At 39.4% G+C, this 10420-nt stretch overlaps 1 protein-coding gene across 3 annotated transcripts in view; it reads left to right on the forward strand.

Moving 5' to 3' along the window:
* Positions 1–9109, forward strand: part of LOC142582743 (uncharacterized) — a 38738-nt gene extending 29629 nt beyond the window's left edge. For all 3 annotated transcript variants that reach the window (XM_075692753.1, XM_075692756.1, XM_075692755.1), the window contains one exon: positions 127–9109. In XM_075692753.1, the coding sequence (XP_075548868.1) occupies positions 127–357 (231 nt within the window). In that variant the 3' untranslated portion in view covers positions 358–9109. The remainder of the gene's footprint in view (positions 1–126) is intronic.
* The last annotated feature ends 1311 nt before the right edge of the window (positions 9110–10420 follow it).

Raw genomic sequence — 10420 nt, forward strand, 5'->3', positions numbered from 1 at the left:
TCTATTTATTAGAGCCACGCTGCTTATCTTAGATTTACTTGAAAGGCCATCAGTACATCTGGGCCAGATATATCTGGCATAGCTCTGATCATAGGTCCAACCGCTGTACTGACTTGTCCTTTTCAGGAGAGCACAAGAGCGGTAGTGCCAAGACCAGTGAAGAAAGTGGCTTCCCGGTCTGTGCCAGCAAGTCCAAAGAGATCCGAGAAGGCCGAAGAAGCAGCCAAGTCACGGTTGGAAGCACGCAAGCGGCTCATGGAGGCCAAGCGGCAGGCTCGGCAGCAGCAGCAGTCGCAGCCAGCCATGGCCCGTGACGAGGACATTGCCATTTTCGTACCACAGGAAAAGACCAACTGACTGCCCCAAGGCTGTATTGTTAGGCAAAAACAACACACAGGGAAGGGCTCGGCTCTGCTCTGTTGCCTCTCAAGTAACATGAAAAGGAAAGCCTGCCTCGCACACAAGTGTTTCCTGCATGCAAGACTGCGGCACATGATGGCATGGCACATTCTGACAGTCAATGTGCGAGGTACACATCTCACCACAAGACTGCAAAAGCAGAACAACATATTGCAATGAAAGCGATTTGTTCTTTCCACAGATGCCACAAGTGGTTATCATTTGGGCTACAAACGAAAGGTGGTCGTCAGTTATTTGCCGCTGCCCTAGCCCTAAAATCATGATAGCCCAGTTGCAGGAAACATTGCATCGCGTTAGCCAATTCAAATGACATGTATGTGGCAGAAGAGGCCTATGTGGTAGTTGCAGTCTGTGCACTATATCACGCAATATTTTACATTGGCTAAAAGCCATTGCCAATGCAAAAACACGCAGTCTGGCATCACAACCTTCGCTTGGCCAACATCACCATGCATAATTTGTGTGCAAAACACCACCTCTATGACTTACAAAACAGAAAATACTTCTATAAAATGGGATGACAGCCTAAGCAAGATCATTTGCATGTTCTTTCTACCCCCCCCTCAGTAGAAGGCTCTGCACAGCTCTCTTATCATTGTCAACACATCTATAGTACTTCACTCCACACAGTTTTTTTTTTATTTCTTTCCCTTTCCCCATTTTCAATGACACATTTACGCACAAGGTTACTTAGGAACATGGATGTTAATTTTAAACATTCAGTTGCACTGATTGAAGGAAAGCTGCTATGCTTACAGAGTTTTGGGACATAGAACTGAATCTCTTGAACTGTAGGGATATGTACACAGAGCTGTACAAAACGAGGGCATGTATTGTGAATGCTGCATATAGACGACATTGTTGCCATTTTAATAAGCGCCAGCTAGGTATAGCAGACTATTGGCTCGTCTAGCGGCATAAATGCGTGTTTAGCGGATAGTGGATTTGTTTGTAAATCTTCTACAAAATTTATCTTACTATTATTTTTAGTCAACGCGAAAAATATTTGGCAGATTCCAACTTGTTTTGAATGTTGCTCTTCATTAACAAAAATGGTAAATTAAGATTAAAAAAAATGGTAATTAAATTAAGATTCCTTCCTGGACATTTTATTTCCCAAAACACACGAGCTTTTTCTGTGATGTACTCGTAGAACGCACATTTCTCAAATTTAAAGTGGGACACCACAAATATTTACACTTCATTAGACATGGCTCTCTATTTCTGAGACTTAATGTGTTTACTACATTGAATCATAGTTCACAGATGATAGTCTTTGTTGAAATTCTTCTTGGTGCATCTTTGCTGCTTTCAGCAGATGTTGAATGTTGTTTAGTAGAATATTTTAAAGAAAAATCACAACTACTGATCGATTACCTGTCCTAAATGCTGTGCAATTTTCATTGTCCTAACCTGCAGTTTGCACTTTTATAAGAGGAACAGCTTCTTTGTAGATCTTGCTCAAATTTTGGGTGATAGGAATGTAATCTTTACTTACAAAATACAGAAATAGGAAATACAGAAAACAGCAACAAAATTCTACTTTCAACGAGACATGTTTGCCACTGTTACCATAGGCATTTCATCATTAATGTGAATGTTGTCGTGGGAGCTGTCATTGTTTAATTACTGGGCTTATGCATTCCACTGTGTCCTATATAGTCATCAGCACAAGATTTTAAGATTTTAGGAGCTGCTGTTTAATTTAAATCAGTTGGGTACAAGAAAACAATTAAGCCACAATGCTACTATTGATTATTAAGTCCTTTTTAAAAATTTATTGTTGTGGCTTACATTAATTCAGCATCAGCAGCAATAATGTGTAAAATATAATAGCAATTTTCACAGGCATCATTTGCGATTGATTTATTGATTCACAAAGAAGTATCGACACTGGCATATGCTCTTAGATGGCCAGCTGTCAATAATGCGACATTGTTGTCATTACTATTGCTGCCCGTATCGATTCTTGTGTCTTAGAGGAGCCCAGCATAAGTTGTTTTCCTGTCTATAGTTGGTGTATTTGTCTGGTCGTTTCAGTACTCTGATGGTCATGTAAACTAACAATGAAACTGTATTAAATGGGCAATGTACGTTAGTAAAATTATTTTGATAACGTCATAAGAGCGTGCTTGACGTCCCAAAACAGTTCAGTTACATTGTTAAACGGCCTTTGAAGCTTCGCCAGAGTGCTCAGAAGTGACCAGTAGAATGTGCCATGTTTCTTTCATGCTTCAATTTTTTCAGAGATTACGTTTTGCAGTGCATCTTGATTAGTAATAGATTGTATTGCTCACTTCTTGCTTACTTTGTTCCTTGTGAACCGCAAGTATATGTGATCTCTACATGCCAGAAGAAAATGATAATTTTTTTGGTGAAAAAACAGTGCAGTGCCTTTCACCAGAACCGTTTGCCTTGTAGTCTCTGTATCGGGCGCATCACCCTATTAGGACAGACAGTAGCACTGTTCCTTTCACAGAGAAAATTGGTTTTCCGGTGCAATATTGTACACGGACATATTATTTTTTTTACTGATTTATTCAACTTTGAACGCAAAAGTACTGAATGTAAACAAGATATTAAACAAAGTGCACTGTGAAATTACATTTCTGTGCGAAATTTCAGCACAAGTAAGCCAACAGTCTTGCCACAAAAATCATTTATGCAAATTATATGAATTCTTTCTTCTCAACACATCTGATAGCTTAATGATCTTAAGAGACTGAGGTACTTGCGCATGCTCACAAGGCAGTCTGGTCATAAGCCTAGCAACAAAACTACATTTTAGTTTTGAATGTTCAAGACTTCTTTTTTAATGTCTTCAGGGAAGTCTTCAAAAGTCTTTTATGACTTTGGAGATACGACTATTTGAAATTTTTGGTACAGTCGATACAGCTGGTGTACTGCTTATTCTTACTTTCTGAAGTAAGCAATGGTTGACATTGCAAGGGCACATGAAAAGTCAAGTTAAGGTCTGTAAAGGAGTATTGGCACTATATTTTCGATTCTTCATATTTTTTTTTTTTTTTGCATCAAATGAAAGTCTTGGACCTCTAAACCACAGAAAAAATAGTGGCAAGCCTTGGAACAGTAAATAGCTTACTGCAATACCTTTTCTATAGCCAGTTTGTTTCATTTCCACTGTGTCTTGACGTCAGTGCGCTGAAGGTAGTCATGTGGCAGCAGGACATTGCGAGGTTTTGGCGGCCACTGCGGCTCCCATGGGACTGCATTCTGCGTCATGACACATTAACGTCCTGGGGAACAAAACAAACTGGCTCTAGAAAAGCTAATATATTAAATTATTTAGGGCACTCTGAGGGTTGGCAGCATTGTTTCTAGGATTTATAGAGGTCTTGCACCTTCATTTAGTGCAAGAAAAATGAATGGACGAAAGTATCATGTCAGCACTCCTTTAATATGTTGGAATTGGTTGCTGAAAATATTTTGCATGTACATTTGGCCACGAAGTTTTGCAGAACATTTGATTTGGAAAGAAACCGAATATCCGCGAAACGTGAATGCATGGCCTCGAATTCAAAGTTTCAATCTAACAGTTTTTGTAACCTACACAGTGAACCATGAAATTAGAAGCGCCAGGCCTTAGCAGAGCAGGAATTCACAATCGTCAGGGAACATATGTCCCCCAAACTTTTGTGGCCAGCTTTACCTGCAGATTCCAAGCGGAACCAGATGTACAATATAGTTTTGCGTCGTAACCTACTGCAGTCAACTTTTGGTGCATTTTACCTAGAGCTTTAAAGGTAACCTGTTTAATGCATCGGGTTATCACGATTTATGGTTGTAAACATGAGAAAAAAAATGCTTGAATGCACAATGAAAGCTATGAACACTGTGTTCATTTTAGTAACTCTGTATGCAGAATTCTACTTTGAACCTTAGTTTGATGCAACTGCAATATTTATTGATAAGCAAGTTACCTTTCCAAATAAGCAAACTTCAACGAGGCACCTTTGTTGCAGAAATACCTTGTTCGTTAACCTCACATTGCGATCACACACAAAACCTGACATGTCTCCAATGAAAAAGACTGCCGGAACCAGCAAACGGGCATTGCTAGTAGCAATATACAAGTAATATACATGCAATATGTATATGACTCACTTTTATCAAAAATACAGACTACTCCCTTTAAGACAAATTCTATTAAAAGGAAGTTGCAGCTATTTTCTTCCGTGTTCAAGTATGTGTAGAACTCGGAAATGTAAAGCTCGTGGAAATCACTGGACTGTCTCAAAAAAAAATTGTTCTCTCCCTATACAGACGTGTGAAATGCAGAATTGATTGTATTAGGTAATTGTTGCACCTTCCTGAATTAAATTTGTTGCATTTAGAAGAAAAGGTTTAATTTCAGCGACACTTACAGCAGATATTTTTATTGAACTGAGAAGTTTTCTTTTTTGTCATTGTTATCAGCAACTTAAAATAAGTACGCTTGGAGTTTACAACTTCATAATGTCACAATAAAATAAATATATCGCAATTCTGTAATGTATAGAATGCAGGTTACAGAAATGTGGTATCAGTTCCTAATGCGTAGTCGGGAGTCGGACTCTGTTTTTATCAGAGAGTTTTAGATTTTGCATATGCAAAGTTAGGGGACGCAAACTGCCCGGTCTACAAAATGACTCCAGAAGAGTGCAAAAGGATGCAAGCCGGGCTTGGTGCTTAATTTATGTAAAATCAAAAGCTCCCTATAATATTTGCATATTTTCAGCAATTTTTGTTTGGTTTGAAGACCAAAGTCAACATTTTCTCCAAACATCCACTAAAGCTTTAAAAATGTTAAGCAATCTTTATCTGAAATAATTTAGTGGCCAACTGATGATAGAATTTTGGCAGTTCATGTGTACTGGAATAGAAAAATTTGATCTGGCCCCAAACTAAAGCTTCCTTCCGGGTAAGTCTAAGTCTCTGGTACAGTTCAGAGCTCTTTGTAGCCTCCAATATGCCCAAAGCACATCCATTAATCCGAACTTCTGAAACTTTGAATGCATTTACACAAGCGCTTCACATTCTTCTTGAAAGGACTTTACTGTGGAGCTCAGGACAGCATGACTTACATGGATGTCTAAACTCTTATGACCCTTCATTATTGGCTAATAATAAAGGAAACTGTGTGTTTCTATCAGCTGCTTATGGGTGATGTGTCACACTTGGAACACACTTAGTTTTCCAGTCTTGATTGCTTTTTACGTGAGCACTTTTTAAAAAGATCCAGAAGCAAATATTGTCGAGCAGAATTGTGGTATACATTTCAAGCAACACATAGAGAGATTTAGGATAACAGATCATTGGTGTGCGGGCTTGTACTGGAGCACATATTCAACAAGTGGCAACTGCTACTATTACTAGTGGCAACATCTTGCGATGCTGCCTTCGCCCATATAGTGCACTATGTTGAATAAATAAGAGTGCCAGGTATACATGACTCTTTGTGCTAAAACTGCTGACTCTTTCCTGCTCTAATTTGGTACAGAGGCAATATTCACTGCTGGATCCAAAGATTGGATTCTGCCAGCCCCCCCCCCCCCTCACCCTCAGCATGCTGCCCCCTGCTTGCCTTTAGACTGCCCTGGACCTACCCTTGGCAACAATTTTCAGTGAGTTTAGTTTAATACCATATTTGTAGGCATTAATTACAGGTTTCATCCACAATAAATCCAAAGCACACGACTTTACTCAAAAATTTTTTTTTTCCGCTGCGTAGGAAGCACCATCTGTCATGGCAACGTTCAAAACACTATGTTCACCACAGCTGCGAAGGATGGCGCTTTCATTCTGCTGACATGTTCTCTGAGGCGAGTCACTGCAGTCAACAAACACTTTAGATTTATTGTGGACAAAGCTGATGGGAGGGGTAGTAAGTAATGCCTGCAAAGTATTCAACTAAGCTTGCTGCGAAATGATACCTCTGAACAAAATTAAAGCACGAAAAGTAAGCGGTTTAGCAACAAGGAGTAATTTATACCTAGTGCCCCTATTTATGCAACAGTTGGTAGATCGAAACATACTTTTGTTGCACAACCTTTTCCATAGAACGAGTACATATACAAAAGTACTTTCTGCAGTGATTATGCTGCCACCACCTTGTTTCCATTACCAAATTTGTGGAATGCGGTTAGTTAATGTTGTAGGAATTCAGCGTGCTTTGGTAAAACACGAGAAGCCTCAGCGTGGGGCCACGGCAGCTGCATTTCGGTGGGAGCGAAATGCGAAAATACCCGTGCACTTAGCTCAAGTGCACGTTAAAGAACCCCAGGCGGTGCATATTTTCGGACTCCCCCACTACAAGTTGCCTCTACAGCTTGCCTCATAATCAGATCATGGTTTTGACAGGTAAAACCCTATAATTTAATATAATTTTTTAATAGAGTTCCCTGCAATAATTACTAGAAGAAAGTTTGATGCTGCGATCATTCAGCTCCCGTGGGAATAATGGTTAGTACATGGATTTCTCTGATCATCTTGCTTGTGGCTTCAGACATCCTTGTGGCTTTGCTTATTACACTTTAGCTGCCTTCATTGTTCTATATTTCAAAGTAACATATTCTTTTCTATATGTAAAAGACTATACAACACGCATAATCACATCTAATTGCAATGGTTTAGCCTATCAAGATTGCCAAATTGAAAATGTGCCAAGCGTCTCAACGCGCTGGCTTGCTTGCGAGAAATTCATAAGAGAGTTCAATGCCACCTGTTGTTGCCTGCGTTCGTGGTGCAATGGTTTCACTATCTGGCTTCTGTTCTAGAGGTCCTGCGTTCAAATCGGACCATCAAACAGTTTGAATAATGTTTCATTATAACGCAGTAAATCACAAGGCGATTTGAAGCCAGAAGGACAAAGTTCAAGTAAATCCATGTATTAAATATCATTCTCATGCTAGCTGAACCATGCTCTGCTTGCAGCTCCTGTAGACATTAGCACCTAGTAATTAATGTATAAAACTCTGACCTTAACGGTACATTCAACTGGTTCATACCGCGCTCCAGCTTGGTTTGCTAGCAATGCAGTGCTTTCTGGAACATGAATCCTGTGAAAACCTGTCCTAGAATAATGTTTAGCCGCTTCCAGAGCAATGGAAGTTGCGATGTAATTGGGTTATCCTGTTGGATCTCGGTCATGCTCCCAGCTTGAAGGTACGAGTGCTTCTGAGCACTGTTAAGATGAACCAGACGAATGTGCTCCGAGTATTGATTACGACCAGCCAAGTGTAAGCCGCATGGCCAAAGTGCTCAAAAGCGACCAGTTGAGTGTGCTATAGATCTCCCATGTACCGGTGGACCCTTTGTTTTGTTCGGTAAAACGCAGTGTGGCAAAGTGGCACCACCAGCACAGCTGCTTGAATTCCATCTTTCAGTATTTCAGTACAGGCGTGCGCTAGTTGTATGCTAAAACTAAACCATGCTAAAATTGTCTTAAGCCACTTTCACGGAGACATATTTGGCAGGTAAGAAGAGAACTTGCAAGTAAAATCAAAAGCGAACTCGAGCACTCTGCGCGTATCTGCCATGCTTCATTGCCTGTACACGATGACTCTGATGAAATCTCAATATATTGGCCATAATTTTTGTAGGTGTTGTTTGTTTCTTTTCCTCCTGTTCCCGTCCTTATGAAAACGACCACCTTTCCTTTAGGCCATGTCGGGCTGCAGAGAAAAGGCCAATTTCATTTGAAAGTGCAAAAAAAAAGAAAGGTGCTCAAGGACCATTAAAAACCCACTCTTCACAGATTGTTCTGAGCGTGTTGCATATTTTTCTTAAGCCTGTATAACCAGCTCATCTTTTACATTCCGCAGGGTTGATGTTGCTATTGCATACTTTTTAGCCTCGTGTGTACTCTTCTTGCCCAAGATATTTTGTATGCGCGACTTCTTTTTTATTACATGTTGCGCGAGTATTTATTTGGATATCTTTGGCACTGTTGTCAAGTCTCTTCTTCTTCATATGGCGTGCCACTGCAACTTGTGAAAGCTTTTCTTTTTTTTCAGCGGTGCATGTAAATGAGCACGAAAGGTACCTTGTAACAGCAGTGCGGTAAGAAAAGAAATTAACTAGGAACTCTTGTGCTAAAATTATCAGCTCCTGCCTTTCTACATGTTGTCAAGTTGTCATGAAAACAGTACTTCAAGTTTAGCAGATGTCATTGTATAAAGTAGTTCTTATTTATTTAGCTTAGCAGTGCTATTCAGTTTGTCCTGTTTTGCTTGATTGCGTTTAATAGTTTGTTAGTGTGTGCATGAAAGTTGCAGTGTCGCATTCGTTCTTGGTTGCAGTGTCTTCATTCTTGTATGTGATGTAACTTTCACTCACATGAGCTGCATAGTTTAGGGAGGCATTTGCTGGTGTTAATGATAATGCCACACCTGCAAGCTAAACAGTGTTGTTTCATGCCTAATCGCTTTTCTTCTTCTGAAATGGAATCTGTGCTTCTTTTTTTTTTTTTTACTGCCATGAATAATTTTACTGTTGAGTGTACCACTGTAGATAACTCGTCCTCTGACAAGAGATTCCCCAGAAGTGTTGTTCTTCCACACATTATTCTCCAGGTTGAATAAAGAGCAGCGTGGTGTGAGTGAATTTCTCATGCCACTGCAGAAAGCGTTTTTCATACATGGGTATGTTGACAATTCGCTTTGCAAGGAATAAATTGCATAAATGATTATGTTGGTGTTTTTGAAAGCTTACTACCAAATATCAAAAGGTGCACATTTATCTTTTTTTTGTATTACAAAAAAGCAACAGTGGTTAGAGAAACGTGCACTCAATATTTGGTGAACTGGTGCCCATGAAACTGAAAAAACATGTTGGTGACAGTGATAATGGCTTTGAATCAAATGACAGTAAAACTCAGGCCTTCTTATGGGGCATAATCAAGATGTTTAGATCAACTGGACAACCAAGAATATCGGTAAGAATGTGGTTCTAGCATTACCTTCGTCTGATAATGATGGGCTCGAGGCTAGAACAATCTTGACATAAGAATCTTGTTCTGCAAAGCCATCTTGTACAAGAGCTGAAACTAAGCATTTATGACAAAGGAAGCAAATGCAGGACAGACTGTATAGAAGAAGGTCAAAATTGCAAAAAGGGCCACATGGAAATCCAGTAGAGTGTTGATTATGAGAAACTCTTGGTACCTCTTAAAATTTGTTGTCTTCCAAAACTTGTGTGGTCCACAACAAGCAATAGCCATAGCACCAATGCGAAAGTCAGACATTCTGGTTTGCTTTACAATGAATCCTTTGACTTAGCCCCTTACTACTTCAATTTTTATTTTATTTTGAAACAAATATGGAACAAGTCTTTTTAGGCTAGGTATGCCTAAACCAGCTTCACTGTTGTAAGAAAAACGATTGGTTGCAATTTTATGAGGCAGAGTTGGTGAATATCGTATATGATACATCGTGCAGTTACGGGTATATCTTGTGACCATGAAAACAGACATATGAATTGCAGAAAACTTTCAAAAAAATATTGCGACCACTGAAAAGATTATGCGTTGCCTTAAAAAATCGAGTGTATTTCTCATAGCTCCATGTCCTGCAAGCTTAATTAAAATTTAATGATGCCATCCTAGATTAATAGCTTTAATATCTAGGCCAGGTCATTGTCTATATAGGACTTTGACACAAGCTGAAGGAAACCTTCTATTTCTTCCTAAAGTTATTTGTTGCTACTGCTGTTATTAGCTCTTAGAATATGGCATGACCCACACTCTCTTCATTGTAAAGACTGCTGGCATTGAATCTTTTTTTACATATTCTACATGAATAATGGTGCTAAGAGTATAGCCCATAGAAACATTTTATTTTGCTACCGCACTTGTTTCTTTTTTTTTTTTTGCGAGGAAACAAATCTATTATCTCTCTCCCAGAAAGTCAATTATTGCATGCTGGATCTCATCATTATTCATCATCAGCCTATATTTTATGTCCACTGCAGGACGAAGGCCTCTCCCAGCAGACTCCAATTA

Source organism: Dermacentor variabilis, chromosome 5, assembly GCF_050947875.1.
Source record: "Dermacentor variabilis isolate Ectoservices chromosome 5, ASM5094787v1, whole genome shotgun sequence".
Taxonomy (NCBI): domain Eukaryota; kingdom Metazoa; phylum Arthropoda; class Arachnida; order Ixodida; family Ixodidae; genus Dermacentor; species Dermacentor variabilis.